Source organism: Strongylocentrotus purpuratus, unplaced genomic scaffold, assembly GCF_000002235.5.
Source record: "Strongylocentrotus purpuratus isolate Spur 01 unplaced genomic scaffold, Spur_5.0 spur5_scaffold_2, whole genome shotgun sequence".
NCBI lineage: Eukaryota > Metazoa > Echinodermata > Echinoidea > Camarodonta > Strongylocentrotidae > Strongylocentrotus > Strongylocentrotus purpuratus.
The window spans coordinates 21869872-21894197 of record NW_022145605.1 but is presented as its reverse complement, the minus strand read 5'-3'; the positions used below and the strand labels follow the sequence as shown (position 1 = coordinate 21894197).

The 24326-nt window shown below is 34.3% G+C and overlaps 1 protein-coding gene across 1 annotated transcript in view; it reads left to right on the top strand.

The window, feature by feature from the left end:
• The window catches only part of LOC105442731, an 89340-nt gene that overhangs the window by 32400 nt on the left and 32614 nt on the right, over window positions 1-24326 (top strand). Inside the window, exons 12-19 of the mRNA XM_030991118.1 lie at window positions 2981-3226; window positions 5298-5543; window positions 8911-9156; window positions 11227-11472; window positions 14786-15031; window positions 17102-17347; window positions 19420-19665; window positions 22979-23224. Of these exons, the coding sequence (XP_030846978.1) occupies window positions 2981-3226; window positions 5298-5543; window positions 8911-9156; window positions 11227-11472; window positions 14786-15031; window positions 17102-17347; window positions 19420-19665; window positions 22979-23224 (1968 nt within the window). The remainder of the gene's footprint in view (window positions 1-2980; window positions 3227-5297; window positions 5544-8910; window positions 9157-11226; window positions 11473-14785; window positions 15032-17101; window positions 17348-19419; window positions 19666-22978; window positions 23225-24326) is intronic.

Below are 24326 nucleotides of genomic sequence, written 5' to 3'. Positions count from 1 at the left end.
TACAGTTTTTAAATAATGCAGTTAAAATGCATGATTTGTCATTGGGGTCTAAGCTGTTATTCCATTTATTTATTTTGGATGGATGTAGTCAGACATAAAGTAAAGAAGGGACGAAATCAAGGGATATGGCATTTCTGCACGGACATGTTCATATACACGGGAAAGGTGGGGGTACCCTCAATCGCCCCTTTTTAGTATACTACAGACTCGGAATTTTACAAAAGTAATTCACATCGTCTCTTATACCCAGCACACCCCTCTGTTTTTCTTAAAGATTTTCATAGTTTACTTGCCCGCCAGCAGATCGATGGCTAAAGACATGGCTAAATAATGAATCATGTTCAAATTGTTGACTCTAGATCCTACCCCAGTCACAATATTGTACCCCTCTTCCATAATGAAATTATGATGAAATTATGATAAATTTATGATGAAACATAAGACAAACAACTTCCTTACATGCACATTTACAAATATACTGAGACCATCAGGTCCGTAGATGCAAGTCGTTTTTTTCTTCTTAACAATCAAACTTAAATGCTGATGAATATCAGATAAATCTAATAAGTATAAGTGTATAAATGCAAGAAAATGAAATATGATGAAATACACATGAAAAAACAATCTTGAAAGAAAAAGAATGAGCTATAAAAAGTGTGTAATAAACGAGAAATGTATATTGACCATCAATTAAAGTGCACAAAGTGCTAATTTGAATGCTACAAATGAATTAGAATGCTAGAAGTACACCGTCGCGTTGTCAGAAAATTGTGTTGCGCCAAATCGAATGACCAAATAGCGAAAGAAGCACATTGTTCAATAATTTGAATGAAACATACGTAGATTCTAACGAAAATTCCATAGATTTGAAAACTAGAAAAGGGAATATAAACCCGAGGTATACCTGTCTGCACTAAAACCGTCGAATTTGAACGTAAGACAAATTAATTTGAATGACAAAATCGCGAATTTGGCCGGGAAATCCTATATTATTTGTTTCACATTTCACATATTTGACAAAATTAGAACATAATATAAAATATACTGGAAGTGTCACATGATATAATTAATTCTTTGAAAAGACGTCGAAATTAATTGTAATGAATACACTGTCGCTCATAAAGGTGGAATATTTTTGTTTTACCCCAATTCATGGAATTGTTTTAAAATTAATTAAAAAATAATAGATCTAAATAATAGTATACATTCTCAGATTTTATTGAATAACAATTTACCAATCTGTGTTTTGCGTGACAGCTAAAGCATGTGTATGCTACTATGCTTATCAACTAGGGGACCTATTCCCTTAAGTCATTAATGACAGTAATGAGGATTAATGCCCCACAAAAGGGCACTTATATAGCACATCGACACGGTTTTGATCCTGGGGCCTCACAGTTACGAGGCCATTGCTTTGTCACTGAACCATGACTGTACGCAGCGGGGGCTAGGGTAGGGGGCAGTTTCCATAAATAAAAAAAACACAGAAAATGCAATAAATTTGCAATAATTTAGTGCATTTTACCCCGGTCTCCAACATCAAAAAAAATCCTCTGGACGGCCATGCATTATGGCTCAAGGAATGGGCACACAGAAGATTTGTTTATGTTGGGAACCGGGGTAAAAGCAATAAATTATTGACAATTTATTTCATTTTCTGTTGTTTTATGACACGTCTTATGACAATGATCTATGACTGTACCAAAATTAAAATAAATTGACCTAAGTAACTGATGTTGAGTTATCCTGTGCACAAAAAGTGGAGAAATAAAAATAAATAATAACTAGAAATTTAAATCGTCATGAGGACGAATTAGGTGGTCTGTCTTCAATTCTTATGATCATGCTCATCTTCAATTCAATGATCCAATATAATGATGTTAATGTAATATTATATATTAAGATATGGACTGATGAATGAAGTACTGATGAACTGATAGATTGAACTGATTGGACCTGAACTGAAATGATAACTTAACTGATGAACAAAATATCAAGAAATAATTATGATCAAAATCATGACCATAATGAAATTAACTCCTTGATGATCATGATGATGAATAGATGATGATCATGATAATGATTATAAAGATAATGATCATGATCATGATAATTTTGGTGATGATGATGATGATGATGGTCGTGATGGTGATCATGATGATGATGATAATGGTGCTGATGCAAACCATGCTAAAAAAACGGCGTGTTTACTTTTTGTAGGCGCTGCGGGTGGAGATTTTTGAAATGCTTAAAATGATCTGATTCGTACTCTCGTATAATAGTTTTGTGATTTTGAGCATTTTTGAATTTTGACGAGCGCATCGTGACCTTTATGTAACTTTTGATGACATGACCTGTTGACCCTTGACCTAAAGTATATGTGATATGAATATGAATGACCTTTGATGACTCTTCATGAAGATATGATTGATAATGTGATTTCACAAAATGGCGCCTGCATGACATCACGAAAAGAAAAAAAAGGAGGGGCTTGAAAATGTTTAAACTTTTTTCAGGATTGTTTGCACGTTAAATGGTTGGTACAGTAGAAGGAAGATTATAAGTATCATTTCATACAAAAATTACGAAATATTTTAATCAACCTTCAACGATGTTACCGAGTCACTTAAAGGTACTGTGTCCCATTTGCAGCCAACATCAAATTCTGTGTAGAATTTTGCCGGAATTATGAACATGTCACGTATGTCCTATCTGCGAAATTTAAACGTATAAGCAGTGTCCGTGTATTGAAATTATGCAAGGGAACCCGTTTACTTTCTAGACCTCGCTTTCAGAATATTGAGTGACGGACTGACTGTTTTTTCTTTCGGAATAACAAACATGAAATGATTTATTTTCTAATAATTATAATTTCTAAGTTCAGTGTCATATGTAGCTCTAGAATTTATGTAGCAAAGTCATACTAATGTGGTTGTGTCTCTGTTTAACTGGATTGATTATCCTTTGCAATATCTTTCAGCTGACACCACCCCTCTAGATTTTACTTGTCCTTCAAACTTGAATGAGACTGTGCCTCGTGGACAAACACAGGTATTCATTTCATGGCAAATTCCAACAGCAACAGATGAATCCGGCACGACATATCAAATCACTTCTTCTCGCGGACCAGGTGTGTTCTCTCCAGGAACATATGATATTACGTATGTGGCCAAGGATCCAAGTGAAAATGAATGGTCTTGCACGTTCACAATTACTGTATTCGAACGTGAGTATCTTAAAACACCTTTACGCACTTGGTGGCATTCCATTCATTCATGGGAATCTTCAAGTTGTTTTTTTTCAAGTTTTATTTGTTTCACATTTCACATAATTGACAAAATTAGAACATAATATAAAATATACTAAAAGTGTCACATGATATAATTAATTCTTTGAAAAGACGTCGAAATTAATTGTAATGAATACACTGTCGCTCATAAAGGTGGAATATTTTTTTTTTACCCCAATTTATAAAATTGTTTTAAAATTAATTAAAAAATAATAGGTCTAAATAATAGTATAAATTCTCAGATTTTATTGAATAACAATTTGCCAATCTATGTTTTGCGTGACAGCTAAAGCATGTGTATGCTACTATGCTTATCAACTAGGGGACCTATTCCCTTAAGTCATAAATGACAGTAATGAGGATTAATGCCCCACAAAAGGGCACTTATATAGCACATCGACACGGTTTTGATCCTGGGGCCTCACAGTTACGAGGCCATTGCTTTGTCACTGAACCATGACTGTACGCAGCGGGGGCTAGGGTAGGGGGCAGTTTCCAAAATAAAAAAAACACAGAAAATGCAATAAATTTGCAATAATTTAGTGCATTTTACCCCGGTCTCCAACATCAAAAAAAATCCTCTGGACGGCCATGCATTATGGCTCAAGGCATGGGCACACAGAAGATTTGTTTATGTTGGGAACCGGGGTAAAAGCAATAAATTATTGACAATTTATTTCATTTTCTGTTGTTTTATGACACGTCTTATGACAATGATCTATGACTGTACCAAAATTAAAATAAATTGACCTAAGTAACTGATGTTGAGTTATCCTGTGCACAAAAAGTGGAGAAATAAAAATAAATAATAACTAGTGATTTAAATCGTCATGAGGACGAATTAGGTGGTCTGTCTTCAATTCTTATGATCATGCTCATCTTCAATTCAATGATCCAATATAATGATGTTAATGTAATATTATGTATTAAGATATGGACTGATGAATGAAGTACTGATAAACTGATAGATTGAACTGATTGACCTGAACTGAAGTGATAACTTAACTGATGAACAAAATATCAAGAAATAATTATGATCAAAATCATGACCATAATGAAATTAACTCCTTGATGATCATGATGATGAATAGATGATGATCATGATAATGATTATAAAGATAATGATCATGATCATGATAATTTTGGTGATGATGATCATGATGATGATGGTCGTGATGGTGATCATGATGATGATGATAATGGTGCTGATGCAAACCATGCTAAAAACGGCGTGTTTACGTTTTGTAGGCGCTGCGGGCGGAGATTTTTGAAATGCTTAAAATGACCTGATTCGTACTCTCGTTTAATAGTTTTGTGATTTTGAGCATTTTTGAATTTTGACGAGCGCATCGTGACCTTTATGTAACTTTTGATGACATGACCTGTTGACCCTTGACCTAAAGTATATGTGATATGAATATGAATGACCTTTGATGACTCATCATGAAGATATGATTGATAATGTGATTTCACAAAATGGCGCCTGCATGACATCACGAAAAGAAAAAAAGGAGGGGCTTGAAAATGTTTAAACTTTTCTCAGGATTGTTTGCACGTTAAATGGTTGGTACAGTAGAAGGAAGATTATAAGTATCATTTCATACAAAAATTACGAAATATTTTAATCAACCTTCAACGATGTTACCGAGTCACTTAAAGGTACTGTGTCCCATTTGCAGCCAACATCAAATTCTGTGTAGAATTTTGCCGGAATTATGAACATGTCACGTATGTCCTATCTGCGAAATTTAAACGTATAAGCAGTGTCCGTGTATTGAAATTATGCAAGGGAACCCGTTTACTTTCGAGACCTCGCTTTCAGAATATTGAGTGACGGACTGACTGTTTTTTTCTTTCGGAATAGCATACATGAAATGATTTATTTTCTAATAATTATAATTTCTAAGTTCAGTGTCATATGTAGCTCTAGAATTTATGTAGCAAAGTCATACTAATGTGGTTGTGTCTCTGTTTAACTGGATTGATTATCCTTTGCAATATCTTTCAGCTGACACCACCCCTCTAGATTTTACTTGTCCTTCAAACTTGAATGAGACTGTGCCTCGTGGACAAACACAGGTATTCATTTCATGGCAAATTCCAACAGCAACAGATGAATCCGGCACGACATATCAAATCACTTCTTCTCGCGGACCGGGTGTGTTCTCTCCAGGAACATATGATATTACGTATGTGGCCAAGGATCCAAGTGAAAATGAATGGTCTTGCACGTTCACAATTACTGTATTCGAACGTGAGTATCTTAAAACACCTTACGCACTTAGTGGCATTCCATTCATTCATGGAAATCTTCAATTTTTTTTTTTTTTCAATATAGGATTTCCCGGCCAAATTCGCGTGTTTGTCATTCGAATTCATTTACTTTGCATTTAAGTTAGCGCAGATCGGCTTTGCCATGCCAATTATCATTCGATTTTCCAGTTTTTGTATTTAATTTAGGATTTTGGTCGAAGGGTTTCATAGATCTGTCATTCAATTTAGAAACTGCTCAACTAGCATTCAAATTAATATTCACTTGTCGAAGCTTAATTTTTATCATTCAAATTAACACCTGTCATTCATATTCGTAATATTTGTATTCAAGTTAGGAATGTTATGGGGAAGAATTGCAACAAACTTTTACAGTTTTTAAATAATGCAGTTAAAATGCATGATTTGTCATTGGGGTCTAAGCTGTTATTCCATTTATTTATTTTGGATGGATGTAGTCAGACATAAAGTAAAGAAGGGACGAAATCAAGGGATATGGCATTTCTGCACGGACATGTTCATATACACGGGAAAGGTGGGGGTACCCTCAATCGCCCCTTTTTAGTATACTACAGACTCGGAATTTTACAAAAGTAATTCACATCGTCTCTTATACCCAGCACACCCCTCTGTTTTTCTTAAAGATTTTCATAGTTTACTTGCCCGCCAGCAGATCGATGGCTAAAGACATGGCTAAATAATGAATCATGTTCAAATTGTTGACTCTAGATCCTACCCCAGTCACAATATTGTACCCCTCTTCCATAATGAAATTATGATGAAATTATGATAAATTTATGATGAAACATAAGACAAACAACTTCCTTACATGCACATTTACAAATATACTGAGACCATCAGGTCCGTAGATGCAAGTCGTTTTTTTCTTCTTAACAATCAAACTTAAATGCTGATGAATATCAGATAAATCTAATAAGTATAAGTGTATAAATGCAAGAAAATGAAATATGATGAAATACACATGAAAAAACAATCTTGAAAGAAAAAGAATGAGCTATAAAAAGTGTGTAATAAACGAGAAATGTATATTGACCATCAATTAAAGTGCACAAAGTGCTAATTTGAATGCTACAAATGAATTAGAATGCTAGAAGTACACCGTCGCGTTGTCAGAAAATTGTGTTGCGCCAAATCGAATGACCAAATAGCGAAAGAAGCACATTGTTCAATAATTTGAATGAAACATACGTAGATTCTAACGAAAATTCCATAGATTTGAAAACTAGAAAAGGGAATATAAACCCGAGGTATACCTGTCTGCACTAAAACCGTCGAATTTGAACGTAAGACAAATTAATTTGAATGACAAAATCGCGAATTTGGCCGGGAAATCCTATATTATTTGTTTCACATTTCACATATTTGACAAAATTAGAACATAATATAAAATATACTGGAAGTGTCACATGATATAATTAATTCTTTGAAAAGACGTCGAAATTAATTGTAATGAATACACTGTCGCTCATAAAGGTGGAATATTTTTGTTTTACCCCAATTCATGGAATTGTTTTAAAATTAATTAAAAAATAATAGATCTAAATAATAGTATACATTCTCAGATTTTATTGAATAACAATTTACCAATCTGTGTTTTGCGTGACAGCTAAAGCATGTGTATGCTACTATGCTTATCAACTAGGGGACCTATTCCCTTAAGTCATTAATGACAGTAATGAGGATTAATGCCCCACAAAAGGGCACTTATATAGCACATCGACACGGTTTTGATCCTGGGGCCTCACAGTTACGAGGCCATTGCTTTGTCACTGAACCATGACTGTACGCAGCGGGGGCTAGGGTAGGGGGCAGTTTCCATAAATAAAAAAAACACAGAAAATGCAATAAATTTGCAATAATTTAGTGCATTTTACCCCGGTCTCCAACATCAAAAAAAATCCTCTGGACGGCCATGCATTATGGCTCAAGGAATGGGCACACAGAAGATTTGTTTATGTTGGGAACCGGGGTAAAAGCAATAAATTATTGACAATTTATTTCATTTTCTGTTGTTTTATGACACGTCTTATGACAATGATCTATGACTGTACCAAAATTAAAATAAATTGACCTAAGTAACTGATGTTGAGTTATCCTGTGCACAAAAAGTGGAGAAATAAAAATAAATAATAACTAGAAATTTAAATCGTCATGAGGACGAATTAGGTGGTCTGTCTTCAATTCTTATGATCATGCTCATCTTCAATTCAATGATCCAATATAATGATGTTAATGTAATATTATATATTAAGATATGGACTGATGAATGAAGTACTGATGAACTGATAGATTGAACTGATTGGACCTGAACTGAAATGATAACTTAACTGATGAACAAAATATCAAGAAATAATTATGATCAAAATCATGACCATAATGAAATTAACTCCTTGATGATCATGATGATGAATAGATGATGATCATGATAATGATTATAAAGATAATGATCATGATCATGATAATTTTGGTGATGATGATGATGATGATGGTCGTGATGGTGATCATGATGATGATGATAATGGTGCTGATGCAAACCATGCTAAAAAAACGGCGTGTTTACTTTTTGTAGGCGCTGCGGGTGGAGATTTTTGAAATGCTTAAAATGATCTGATTCGTACTCTCGTATAATAGTTTTGTGATTTTGAGCATTTTTGAATTTTGACGAGCGCATCGTGACCTTTATGTAACTTTTGATGACATGACCTGTTGACCCTTGACCTAAAGTATATGTGATATGAATATGAATGACCTTTGATGACTCTTCATGAAGATATGATTGATAATGTGATTTCACAAAATGGCGCCTGCATGACATCACGAAAAGAAAAAAAAGGAGGGGCTTGAAAATGTTTAAACTTTTTTCAGGATTGTTTGCACGTTAAATGGTTGGTACAGTAGAAGGAAGATTATAAGTATCATTTCATACAAAAATTACGAAATATTTTAATCAACCTTCAACGATGTTACCGAGTCACTTAAAGGTACTGTGTCCCATTTGCAGCCAACATCAAATTCTGTGTAGAATTTTGCCGGAATTATGAACATGTCACGTATGTCCTATCTGCGAAATTTAAACGTATAAGCAGTGTCCGTGTATTGAAATTATGCAAGGGAACCCGTTTACTTTCTAGACCTCGCTTTCAGAATATTGAGTGACGGACTGACTGTTTTTTCTTTCGGAATAACAAACATGAAATGATTTATTTTCTAATAATTATAATTTCTAAGTTCAGTGTCATATGTAGCTCTAGAATTTATGTAGCAAAGTCATACTAATGTGGTTGTGTCTCTGTTTAACTGGATTGATTATCCTTTGCAATATCTTTCAGCTGACACCACCCCTCTAGATTTTACTTGTCCTTCAAACTTGAATGAGACTGTGCCTCGTGGACAAACACAGGTATTCATTTCATGGCAAATTCCAACAGCAACAGATGAATCCGGCACGACATATCAAATCACTTCTTCTCGCGGACCAGGTGTGTTCTCTCCAGGAACATATGATATTACGTATGTGGCCAAGGATCCAAGTGAAAATGAATGGTCTTGCACGTTCACAATTACTGTATTCGAACGTGAGTATCTTAAAACACCTTTACGCACTTGGTGGCATTCCATTCATTCATGGGAATCTTCAAGTTTTTTTTTTTCAAGTTTTATTTGTTTCACATTTCACATAATTGACAAAATTAGAACATAATATAAAATATACTAAAAGTGTCACATGATATAATTAATTCTTTGAAAAGACGTCGAAATTAATTGTAATGAATACACTGTCGCTCATAAAGGTGGAATATTTTTTTTTACCCCAATTTATAAAATTGTTTTAAAATTAATTAAAAAATAATAGGTCTAAATAATAGTATAAATTCTCAGATTTTATTGAATAACAATTTGCCAATCTATGTTTTGCGTGACAGCTAAAGCATGTGTATGCTACTATGCTTATCAACTAGGGGACCTATTCCCTTAAGTCATAAATGACAGTAATGAGGATTAATGCCCCACAAAAGGGCACTTATATAGCACATCGACACGGTTTTGATCCTGGGGCCTCACAGTTACGAGGCCATTGCTTTGTCACTGAACCATGACTGTACGCAGCGGGGGCTAGGGTAGGGGGCAGTTTCCAAAATAAAAAAAACACAGAAAATGCAATAAATTTGCAATAATTTAGTGCATTTTACCCCGGTCTCCAACATCAAAAAAAATCCTCTGGACGGCCATGCATTATGGCTCAAGGCATGGGCACACAGAAGATTTGTTTATGTTGGGAACCGGGGTAAAAGCAATAAATTATTGACAATTTATTTCATTTTCTGTTGTTTTATGACACGTCTTATGACAATGATCTATGACTGTACCAAAATTAAAATAAATTGACCTAAGTAACTGATGTTGAGTTATCCTGTGCACAAAAAGTGGAGAAATAAAAATAAATAATAACTAGTGATTTAAATCGTCATGAGGACGAATTAGGTGGTCTGTCTTCAATTCTTATGATCATGCTCATCTTCAATTCAATGATCCAATATAATGATGTTAATGTAATATTATGTATTAAGATATGGACTGATGAATGAAGTACTGATAAACTGATAGATTGAACTGATTGACCTGAACTGAAGTGATAACTTAACTGATGAACAAAATATCAAGAAATAATTATGATCAAAATCATGACCATAATGAAATTAACTCCTTGATGATCATGATGATGAATAGATGATGATCATGATAATGATTATAAAGATAATGATCATGATCATGATAATTTTGGTGATGATGATCATGATGATGATGGTCGTGATGGTGATCATGATGATGATGATAATGGTGCTGATGCAAACCATGCTAAAAACGGCGTGTTTACGTTTTGTAGGCGCTGCGGGCGGAGATTTTTGAAATGCTTAAAATGACCTGATTCGTACTCTCGTTTAATAGTTTTGTGATTTTGAGCATTTTTGAATTTTGACGAGCGCATCGTGACCTTTATGTAACTTTTGATGACATGACCTGTTGACCCTTGACCTAAAGTATATGTGATATGAATATGAATGACCTTTGATGACTCATCATGAAGATATGATTGATAATGTGATTTCACAAAATGGCGCCTGCATGACATCACGAAAAGAAAAAAAGGAGGGGCTTGAAAATGTTTAAACTTTTCTCAGGATTGTTTGCACGTTAAATGGTTGGTACAGTAGAAGGAAGATTATAAGTATCATTTCATACAAAAATTACGAAATATTTTAATCAACCTTCAACGATGTTACCGAGTCACTTAAAGGTACTGTGTCCCATTTGCAGCCAACATCAAATTCTGTGTAGAATTTTGCCGGAATTATGAACATGTCACGTATGTCCTATCTGCGAAATTTAAACGTATAAGCAGTGTCCGTGTATTGAAATTATGCAAGGGAACCCGTTTACTTTCGAGACCTCGCTTTCAGAATATTGAGTGACGGACTGACTGTTTTTTTCTTTCGGAATAGCATACATGAAATGATTTATTTTCTAATAATTATAATTTCTAAGTTCAGTGTCATATGTAGCTCTAGAATTTATGTAGCAAAGTCATACTAATGTGGTTGTGTCTCTGTTTAACTGGATTGATTATCCTTTGCAATATCTTTCAGCTGACACCACCCCTCTAGATTTTACTTGTCCTTCAAACTTGAATGAGACTGTGCCTCGTGGACAAACACAGGTATTCATTTCATGGCAAATTCCAACAGCAACAGATGAATCCGGCACGACATATCAAATCACTTCTTCTCGCGGACCGGGTGTGTTCTCTCCAGGAACATATGATATTACGTATGTGGCCAAGGATCCAAGTGAAAATGAATGGTCTTGCACGTTCACAATTACTGTATTCGAACGTGAGTATCTTAAAACACCTTACGCACTTAGTGGCATTCCATTCATTCATGGAAATCTTCAATTTTTTTTTTTTTTCAATATAGGATTTCCCGGCCAAATTCGCGTGTTTGTCATTCGAATTCATTTACTTTGCATTTAAGTTAGCGCAGATCGGCTTTGCCATGCCAATTATCATTCGATTTTCCAGTTTTTGTATTTAATTTAGGATTTTGGTCGAAGGGTTTCATAGATCTGTCATTCAATTTAGAAACTGCTCAACTAGCATTCAAATTAATATTCACTTGTCGAAGCTTAATTTTTATCATTCAAATTAACACCTGTCATTCATATTCGTAATATTTGTATTCAAGTTAGGAATGTTATGGGGAAGAATTGCAACAAACTTTTACAGTTTTTAAATAATGCAGTTAAAATGCATGATTTGTCATTGGGGTCTAAGCTGTTATTCCATTTATTTATTTTGGATGGATGTAGTCAGACATAAAGTAAAGAAGGGACGAAATCAAGGGATATGGCATTTCTGCACGGACATGTTCATATACACGGGAAAGGTGGGGGTACCCTCAATCGCCCCTTTTTAGTATACTACAGACTCGGAATTTTACAAAAGTAATTCACATCGTCTCTTATACCCAGCACACCCCTCTGTTTTTCTTAAAGATTTTCATAGTTTACTTGCCCGCCAGCAGATCGATGGCTAAAGACATGGCTAAATAATGAATCATGTTCAAATTGTTGACTCTAGATCCTACCCCAGTCACAATATTGTACCCCTCTTCCATAATGAAATTATGATGAAATTATGATAAATTTATGATGAAACATAAGACAAACAACTTCCTTACATGCACATTTACAAATATACTGAGACCATCAGGTCCGTAGATGCAAGTCGTTTTTTTCTTCTTAACAATCAAACTTAAATGCTGATGAATATCAGATAAATCTAATAAGTATAAGTGTATAAATGCAAGAAAATGAAATATGATGAAATACACATGAAAAAACAATCTTGAAAGAAAAAGAATGAGCTATAAAAAGTGTGTAATAAACGAGAAATGTATATTGACCATCAATTAAAGTGCACAAAGTGCTAATTTGAATGCTACAAATGAATTAGAATGCTAGAAGTACACCGTCGCGTTGTCAGAAAATTGTGTTGCGCCAAATCGAATGACCAAATAGCGAAAGAAGCACATTGTTCAATAATTTGAATGAAACATACGTAGATTCTAACGAAAATTCCATAGATTTGAAAACTAGAAAAGGGAATATAAACCCGAGGTATACCTGTCTGCACTAAAACCGTCGAATTTGAACGTAAGACAAATTAATTTGAATGACAAAATCGCGAATTTGGCCGGGAAATCCTATATTATTTGTTTCACATTTCACATATTTGACAAAATTAGAACATAATATAAAATATACTGGAAGTGTCACATGATATAATTAATTCTTTGAAAAGACGTCGAAATTAATTGTAATGAATACACTGTCGCTCATAAAGGTGGAATATTTTTGTTTTACCCCAATTCATGGAATTGTTTTAAAATTAATTAAAAAATAATAGATCTAAATAATAGTATACATTCTCAGATTTTATTGAATAACAATTTACCAATCTGTGTTTTGCGTGACAGCTAAAGCATGTGTATGCTACTATGCTTATCAACTAGGGGACCTATTCCCTTAAGTCATTAATGACAGTAATGAGGATTAATGCCCCACAAAAGGGCACTTATATAGCACATCGACACGGTTTTGATCCTGGGGCCTCACAGTTACGAGGCCATTGCTTTGTCACTGAACCATGACTGTACGCAGCGGGGGCTAGGGTAGGGGGCAGTTTCCATAAATAAAAAAAACACAGAAAATGCAATAAATTTGCAATAATTTAGTGCATTTTACCCCGGTCTCCAACATCAAAAAAAATCCTCTGGGAACCGGGGTAAAAGCAATAAATTATTGACAATTTATTTCATTTTCTGTTGTTTTATGACACGTCTTATGACAATGATCTATGACTGTACCAAAATTAAAATAAATTGACCTAAGTAACTGATGTTGAGTTATCCTGTCACAAAAAGTGGAGAAATAAAAATAAATAATAAATAGTGATTTAAATCGTCATGAGGACGAATTAGGTGGTCTGTCTTCAATTCTTATGATCATGCTCATCTTCAATTCAATGATCCAATATAATGATGTTAATGTAGTATTATGTATTAAGATATGGACTGATGAATGAAGTACTGATGAACTGATAGATTGAACTGATTGGACCTGAACTGAAGTGATAACTTAACTGATGAACAAAATATCAAGAAATAATTATGATCAAAATCATGACCATAATGAAATTAACTCCTTGATGATCATGATGATGAATAGATGATGATCATGATAATGATTATAAAGATAATGATCATGATCATGATAATTTTTGTGATGATGATCATGATGATGATGGTCGTGATGGTGATCATGATGATGATGATAATGGTGCTGATGCAAACCATGCTAAAAAACGGCGTGTTTACGTTTTGTAGGCGCTGCGGGCGGAGATTTTTGAAATGCTTAAAATGACCTGATTCGTACTCTCGTTTAATAGTTTTGTGATTTTGAGCATTTTTGAATTTTGACGAGCGCATCGTGACCTTTATGTAACTTTTGATGACATGACCTGTTGACCCTTGACCTAAAGTATATGTGATATGAATATGAATGACCTTTGGTGACTCATCATGAAGATATGATTGATAATGTGATTTCACAAAATGGCGCCTGCATGACATCACGCAAAGAAAAAAAGGAGGGGCTTGAAAATGTTTTAACTTTTTTTCAGGATTGTTTGCACGTTAAATGGTTGGTACAGTAGAAGGAAGATTATAAGTATCATTTCATACAAAAAATCCGAAATTTTTTAATCAACCTTCAACGATGTTACCGAGTCACTTAAAGGTACTGTGTCCCATTTGCAGCCAACATCAAATTCTGTGTAGAATTTTGCCGGAATTATGAACATGTCACGTATGTCCTATCTGCGAAATTTAAACGTATAAGCAGTGTCTGTGTATTGAAATTATGCAAGGGAACCCGTTTACTTTCGAGACCTCGCTTTCAGAATATTGAGTGACGGACTGACTGTTTTTTCTTTCAGAATAGCATACATGAAATGATTTATTTTCTAATAATTATAATTTCTAAGTTCAGTGTCATATGTAGCTCTAGAATTTATGTAGCAAAGTCATACTAATGTGGTTGTGTCTCTGTTTAACTGGATTGATTATCCTTTGCAATATCTTTCAGCTGACACCACCCCTCTAGATTTTACTTGTCCTTCAAACTTGAATGAGACTGTGCCTCGTGGACAAACACAGGTATTCATTTCATGGCAAATTCCAACAGCAACAGATGAATCCGGCACGACATATCAAATCACTTCTTCTCGCGGACCGGGTGTGTTCTCTCCAGGAACATATGATATTACGTATGTGGCCAAGGATCCAAGTGAAAATGAATGGTCTTGCACGTTCACAATTACTGTATTCGAACGTGAGTATCTTAAAACACCTTTACGCACTTGGTGGCATTCCATTCATTCATGGAAATCTTCAAGTTTTTTTTTTCAAGTTCTATTTGTTTCACATTTCACATATTTGACAAAATTAGAACATAATATAAAATATACTGGAAGTGTCACATGATATAATTAATTCTTTGAAAAGACGTCGAAATTAATTGTAATGAATACACTGTCGCTCATGAAGGTGGAATATTTTTTTTTTACCCCAATTCATGGAATTGTTTTCAAATTAATTAAAAAATAATAGATCTAAATAATAGTATACATTCTCAGATTTTATTGAATAACAATTTGCCAATCTGTGTTTTGCGTGACAGCTAAAGCATGTGTATGCTACTATGCTTATCAACTAGGGGACCTATTCCCTTAAGTCATAAATGACAGTAATGAGGATTAATGCCCCACAAAAGGGCACTTATATCGCACATCGACACGGTTTTGATCCTGGGGCCTCACAGTTACGAGGCCATTGCTTTGTCACTGAACCATGACTGTACGCAGCGGGGGCTAGGGTAGGGGGCAGTTTCCAACAATAAAAAAACACAGAAAATGCAATAAATTTGCAATAATTTAGTGCATTTTACCCCGGTCTCCAACATCAAAAAAAATCCTCTGGACGGCCATGCATTATGGCTCAAGGCATGGGCACACAGAAGATTTGTTTATGTTGGGAACCGGGGTAAAAGCAATAAATTATTGAAAATTTATTTTATTTTCTGTTGTTTTATGACACGTCTTATGACAATGATCTATGACTGTACCAAAATTAAAATAAATTGACCTAAGTAACTGATGTTGAGTTATCCTGTGCACAAAAAGTGGAGAAATAAAAATAAATAATAACTAGAAATTTAAATCGTCATGAGGACGAATTAGGTGGTCTGTCTTCAATTCTTATGATCATGCTCATCTTCAATTCAATGATCCAATATAATGATGTTAATGTAATATTATATATTAAGATATGGACTGATGAATGAAGTACTGATGAACTGATAGATTGAACTGATTGGACCTGAACTGAAATGATAACTTAACTGATGAACAAAATATCAAGAAATAATTATGATCAAAATCATGACCATAATGAAATTAACTCCTTGATGATCATGATGATGAATAAATGATGATCATGATAATGATTATAAAGATAATGATCATGATCATGATAATTTTGGTGATGATGATGATGATGATGGTCGTGATGGTGATCATGATGATGATGATAATGGTGCTGATGCAAACCATGCTAAAAAAACGGCGTGTTTACTTTTTGTAGGCGCTGCGGGTGGAGATTTTTGAAATGCTTAAAATGATCTGATTCGTACTCTCGTATAATAGTTTTGTGATTTTGAGCATTTTTGAATTTTGACGAGCGCATCGTGACCTTTATGTAACTTTTGATGACATGACCTGTTGACCCTTGACCTAAAGTATATGTGATATGAATATGAATGACCTTTGATGACTCTTCATGAAGATATGATTGATAATGTGATTTCACAAAATGGCGCCTGCATGACATCACGAAAAGAAAAAAAAGGAGGGGCTTGAAAATGTTTAAACTTTTTTCAGGATTGTTTGCACGTTAAATGGTTGGTACAGTAGAAGGAAGATTATAAGTATCATTTCATACAAAAATTACGAAATATTTTAATCAACCTTCAACGATGTTACCGAGTCACTTAAAGGTACTGTGTCCCATTTGCAGCCAACATCAAATTCTGTGTAGAATTTTGCCGGAATTATGAACATGTCACGTATGTCCTATCTGCGAAATTTAAACGTATAAGCAGTGTCCGTGTATTGAAATTATGCAAGGGAACCCGTTTACTTTCTAGACCTCGCTTTCAGAATATTGAGTGACGGACTGACTGTTTTTTCTTTCGGAATAACAAACATGAAATGATTTATTTTCTAATAATTATAATTTCTAAGTTCAGTGTCATATGTAGCTCTAGAATTTATGTAGCAAAGTCATACTAATGTGGTTGTGTCTCTGTTTAACTGGATTGATTATCCTTTGCAATATCTTTCAGCTGACACCACCCCTCTAGATTTTACTTGTCCTTCAAACTTGAATGAGACTGTGCCTCGTGGACAAACACAGGTATTCATTTCATGGCAAATTCCAACAGCAACAGATGAATCCGGCACGACATATCAAATCACTTCTTCTCGCGGACCAGGTGTGTTCTCTCCAGGAACATATGATATTACGTATGTGGCCAAGGATCCAAGTGAAAATGAATGGTCTTGCACGTTCACAATTACTGTATTCGAACGTGAGTATCTTAAAACACCTTTACGCACTTGGTGGCATTCCATTCATTCATGGGAATCTTCAAGTTTTTTTTTTTCAAGTTTTATTTGTTTCACATTTCACATAATTGACAAAATTAGAACATAATATAAAATATACTAAAAGTGTCACATGATATAATTAATTCTTTGAAAAGACGTCGAAATTAATTGTAATGAATACACTGTCGCTCATAAAGGTGGAATATTTTTTTTTTACCCCAATTTATAAAATTGTTTTAAAATTAATTAAAAAATAATAGGTCTAAATAATAGTATAAATTCTCAGATTTTATTGAATAACAATTTGCCAATCTATGTTTTGCGTGACAGCTAAAGCATGTGTATGCTACTATGCTTATCAACTAGGGGACCTATTCCCTTAAGTCATAAATGACAGTAATGAGGATTAATGCCCCACAAAAGGGCACTTATATAGCACATCGACACGGTTTTGATCCTGGGGCCTCACAGTTACGAGGCCATTGCTTTGTCACTGAACCATGACTGTACGCAGCGGGGGCTAGGGTAGGGGGCAGTTTCCAACAATAAAAAAAAAACAGAAAATGCAATAAATTTGCAATAATTTAGTGCATTTTACCCCGGTCTCCAACATAAAAAAAAATCCTCTGGACGGCCATGCATTATGGCTCAAGGCATGGGCACACAGAAGATTTGTTTATGTTGGGAACCGGGGTAAAAGCAATAAATTATTGACAATTTATTTCATTTTCTGTTGTTTTATGACACGTCTTATGACAATGATCTATGACTGTACCAAAATTAAAATAAATTGACCTAAGTAACTGATGTTGAGTTATCCTGTGCACAAAAAGTGGAGAAATAAAAATAAATAATAACTAGTGATTTAAATCGTCATGAGGACGAATTAGGTGGTCTGTCTTCAATTCTTATGATCATGCTCATCTTCAATTCAATGATCCAATATAATGATGTTAATGTAATATTATGTATTAAGATATGGACTGATGAATGAAGTACTGATAAACTGATAGATTGAACTGATTGACCTGAACTGAAGTGATAACTTAACTGATGAACAAAATATCAAGAAATAATTATGATCAAAATCATGACCATAATGAAATTAACTCCTTGATGATCATGATGATGAATAGATGATGATCATGATAATGATTATAAAGATAATGATCATGATCATGATAATTTTGGTGATGATGATCATGATGATGATGGTCGTGATGGTGATCATGATGATGATGATAATGGTGCTGATGCAAACCATGCTAAAAACGGCGTGTTTACGTTTTGTAGGCGCTGCGGGCGGAGATTTTTGAAATGCTTAAAATGACCTGATTCGTACTCTCGTTTAATAGTTTTGTGATTTTGAGCATTTTTGAATTTTGACGAGCGCATCGTGACCTTTATGTAACTTTTGATGACATGACCTGTTGACCCTTGACCTAAAGTATATGTGATATGAATATGAATGACCTTTGATGACTCATCATGAAGATATGATTGATAATGTGATTTCACAAAATGGCGCCTGCATGACATCACGAAAAGAAAAAAAGGAGGGGCTTGAAAATGTTTAAACTTTTCTCAGGATTGTTTGCACGTTAAATGGTTGGTACAGTAGAAGGAAGATTATAAGTATCATTTCATACAAAAATTACGAAATATTTTAATCAACCTTCAACGATGTTACCGAGTCACTTAAAGGTACTGTGTCCCATTTGCAGCCAACATCAAATTCTGTGTAGAATTTTGCCGGAATTATGAACATGTCACGTATGTCCTATCTGCGAAATTTAAACGTATAAGCAGTGTCCGTGTATTGAAATTATGCAAGGGAACCCGTTTACTTTCGAGACCTCGCTTTCAGAATATTGAGTGACGGACTGACTGTTTTTTTCTTTCGGAATAGCATACATGAAATGATTTATTTTCTAATAATTATAATTTCTAAGTTCAGTGTCATATGTAGCTCTAGAATTTATGTAGCAAAGTCATACTAATGTGGTTGTGTCTCTGTTTAACTGGATTGATTATCCTTTGCAATATCTTTCAGCTGACACCACCCCTCTAGATTTTACTTGTCCTTCAAACTTGAATGAGACTGTGCCTCGTGGACAAACACAGGTATTCATTTCATGGCAAATTCCAACAGCAACAGATGAATCCGGCACGACATATCAAATCACTTCTTCTCGCGGACCGGGTGTGTTCTCTCCAGGAACATATGATATTACGTATGTGGCCAAGGATCCAAGTGAAAATGAATGGTCTTGCACGTTCACAATTACTGTATTCGAACGTGAGTATCTTAAAACACCTTACGCACTTAGTGGCATTCCATTCATTCATGGAAATCTTCAATTTTTTTTTTTTTTCAATATAGGATTTCCCGGCCAAATTCGCGTGTTTGTCATTCGAATTCATTTACTTTGCATTTAAGTTAGCGCAGATCGGCTTTGCCATGCCAATTATCATTCGATTTTCCAGTTTTTGTATTTAATTTAGGATTTTGGTCGAAGGGTTTCATAGATCTGTCATTCAATTTAGAAACTGCTCAACTAGCATTCAAATTAATATTCACTTGTCGAAGCTTAATTTTTATCATTCAAATTAACACCTGTCATTCATATTCGTAATATTTGTATTCAAGTTAGGAATGTTATGGGGAAGAATTGCAACAAACTTTTACAGTTTTTAAATAATGCAGTTAAAATGCATGATTTGTCATTGGGGTCTAAGCTGTTATTCCATTTATTTATTTTGGATGGATGTAGTCAGACATAAAGTAAAGAAGGGACGAAATCAAGGGATATGGCATTTCTGCACGGACATGTTCATATACACGGGAAAGGTGGGGGTACCCTCAATCGCCCCTTTTTAGTATACTACAGACTCGGAATTTTACAAAAGTAATTCACATCGTCTCTTATACCCAGCACACCCCTCTGTTTTTCTTAAAGATTTTCATAGTTTACTTGCCCGCCAGCAGATCGATGGCTAAAGACATGGCTAAATAATGAATCATGTTCAAATTGTTGACTCTAGATCCTACCCCAGTCACAATATTGTACCCCTCTTCCATAATGAAATTATGATGAAATTATGATAAATTTATGATGAAACATAAGACAAACAACTTCCTTACATGCACATTTACAAATATACTGAGACCATCAGGTCCGTAGATGCAAGTCGTTTTTTTCTTCTTAACAATCAAACTTAAATGCTGATGAATATCAGATAAATCTAATAAGTATAAGTGTATAAATGCAAGAAAATGAAATATGATGAAATACACATGAAAAAACAATCTTGAAAGAAAAAGAATGAGCTATAAAAAGTGTGTAATAAACGAGAAATGTATATTGACCATCAATTAAAGTGCACAAAGTGCTAATTTGAATGCTACAAATGAATTAGAATGCTAGAAGTACACCGTCGCGTTGTCAGAAAATTGTGTTGCGCCAAATCGAATGACCAAATAGCGAAAGAAGCACATTGTTCAATAATTTGAATGAAACATACGTAGATTCTAACGAAAATTCCATAGATTTGAAAACTAGAAAAGGGAATATAAACCCGAGGTATACCTGTCTGCACTAAAACCGTCGAATTTGAACGTAAGACAAATTAATTTGAATGACAAAATCGCGAATTTGGCCGGGAAATCCTATATTATTTGTTTCACATTTCACATATTTGACAAAATTAGAACATAATATAAAATATACTGGAAGTGTCACATGATATAATTAATTCTTTGAAAAGACGTCGAAATTAATTGTAATGAATACACTGTCGCTCATAAAGGTGGAATATTTTTGTTTTACCCCAATTCATGGAATTGTTTTAAAATTAATTAAAAAATAATAGATCTAAATAATAGTATACATTCTCAGATTTTATTGAATAACAATTTACCAATCTGTGTTTTGCGTGACAGCTAAAGCATGTGTATGCTACTATGCTTATCAACTAGGGGACCTATTCCCTTAAGTCATTAATGACAGTAATGAGGATTAATGCCCCACAAAAGGGCACTTATATAGCACATCGACACGGTTTTGATCCTGGGGCCTCACAGTTACGAGGCCATTGCTTTGTCACTGAACCATGACTGTACGCAGCGGGGGCTAGGGTAGGGGGCAGTTTCCATAAATAAAAAAAACACAGAAAATGCAATAAATTTGCAATAATTTAGTGCATTTTACCCCGGTCTCCAACATAAAAAAAAATCCTCTGGGAACCGGGGTAAAAGCAATAAATTATTGACAATTTATTTCATTTTCTGTTGTTTTATGACACGTCTTATGACAATGATCTATGACTGTACCAAAATTAAAATAAATTGACCTAAGTAACTGATGTTGAGTTATCCTGTCACAAAAAGTGGAGAAATAAAAATAAATAATAAATAGTGATTTAAATCGTCATGAGGACGAATTAGGTGGTCTGTCTTCAATTCTTATGATCATGCTCATCTTCAATTCAATGATCCAATATAATGATGTTAATGTAGTATTATGTATTAAGATATGGACTGATGAATGAAGTACTGATGAACTGATAGATTGAACTGATTGGACCTGAACTGAAGTGATAACTTAACTGATGAACAAAATATCAAGAAATAATTATGATCAAAATCATGACCATAATGAAATTAACTCCTTGATGATCATGATGATGAATAGATGATGATCATGATAATGATTATAAAGATAATGATCATGATCATGATAATTTTTGTGATGATGATCATGATGATGATGGTCGTGATGGTGATCATGATGATGATGATAATGGTGCTGATGCAAACCATGCTAAAAAACGGCGTGTTTACGTTTTGTAGGCGCTGCGGGCGGAGATTTTTGAAATGCTTAAAATGACCTGATTCGTACTCTCGTTTAATAGTTTTGTGATTTTGAGCATTTTTGAATTTTGACGAGCGCATCGTGACCTTTATGTAACTTTTGATGACATGACCTGTTGACCCTTGACCTAAAGTATATGTGATATGAATATGAATGACCTTTGGTGACTCATCATGAAGATATGATTGATAATGTGATTTCACAAAATGGCGCCTGCATGACATCACGCAAAGAAAAAAAGGAGGGGCTTGAAAATGTTTTAACTTTTTTTCAGGATTGTTTGCACGTTAAATGGTTGGTACAGTAGAAGGAAGATTATAAGTATCATTTCATACAAAAAATCCGAAATTTTTTAATCAACCTTCAACGATGTTACCGAGTCACTTAAAGGTACTGTGTCCCATTTGCAGCCAACATCAAATTCTGTGTAGAATTTTGCCGGAATTATGAACATGTCACGTATGTCCTATCTGCGAAATTTAAACGTATAAGCAGTGTCCGTGTATTGAAATTATGCAAGGGAACCCGTTTACTTTCGAGACCTCGCTTTCAGAATATTGAGTGACGGACTGACTGTTTTTTCTTTCGGAATAGCATACATGAAATGATTTATTTTCTAATAATTATAATTTCTAAGTTCAGTGTCATATGTAGCTCTAGAATTTATGTAGCAAAGTCATACTAATGTGGTTGTGTCTCTGTTTAACTGGATTGATTATCCTTTGCAATATCTTTCAGCTGACACCACCCCTCTAGATTTTACTTGTCCTTCAAACTTGAATGAGACTGTGCCTCGTGGACAAACACAGGTATTCATTTCATGGCAAATTCCAACAGCAACAGATGAATCCGGCACGACATATCAAATCACTTCTTCTCGCGGACCGGGTGTGTTCTCTCCAGGAACATATGATATTACGTATGTGGCCAAGGATCCAAGTGAAAATGAATGGTCTTGCACGTTCACAATTACTGTATTCGAACGTGAGTATCTTAAAACACCTTTACGCACTTGGTGGCATTCCATTCATTCATGGAAATCTTCAATTTTTTTTTTTCAAGTTTTATTTGTTTCACATTTCACATATTTGACAAAATTAGAACATAATATAAAATATACTAAAGTGTCACATGATATAATTAATTCTTTGAAAAGACGTCGAAATTAATTGTAATGAATACACTGTCGCTCATAAAGGTGGAATATTTTTTTTTACCCCAATTCATAAATTGTTTTAAAATTAATTAAAAAATAATAGGTCTAAATAATAGTATAAATTCTCAGATTTTATTGAATAACAATTTGCCAATCTATGTTTTGCGTGACAGCTAAAGCATGTGTATGCTACTATGCTTATCAACTAGGGGACCTATTCCCTTAAGTCATAAATGACAGTAATGAGGATTAATGCCCCACAAAAGGGCACTTATATAGCACATCGACACGGTTTTGATCCTGGGGCCTCACAGTTACGAGGCCATTGCTTTGTCACTGAACCATGACTGTACGCAGCGGGGGCTAGGGTAGGGGGCAGTTTCCAACAATAAAAAAAACAGAAAATGCAATAAATTTGCAATAATTTAGTGCATTTTACCCCGGTCTCCAACATCAAAAAAAATCCTCTGGACGGCCATGCATTATGGCTCAAGGCATGGGCACACAGAAGATTTGTTTATGTTGGGAACCGGGGTAAAAGCAATAAATTATTGAAAATTTATTTCATTTTCTGTTGTTTTATGACACGTCTTATGACAATGATCTATGACTGTACCAAAATTAAAATAAATTGACCTAAGTAACTGATGTTGAGTTATCCTGTGCACAAAAAGTGGAGAAATAAAAATAAATAATAACTAGAAATTTAAATCGTCATGAGGACGAATTAGGTGGTCTGTCTTCAATTCTTATGATCATGCTCATCTTCAATTCAATGATCCAATATAATGATGTTAATGTAATATTATGTATTAAGATATGGACTGATGAATGAAGTACTGATGAACTGATAGATTGAACTGATTGACCTGAACTGAAATGATAACTTAACTGATGAACAAAATATCAAGAAATAATTATGATCAAAAT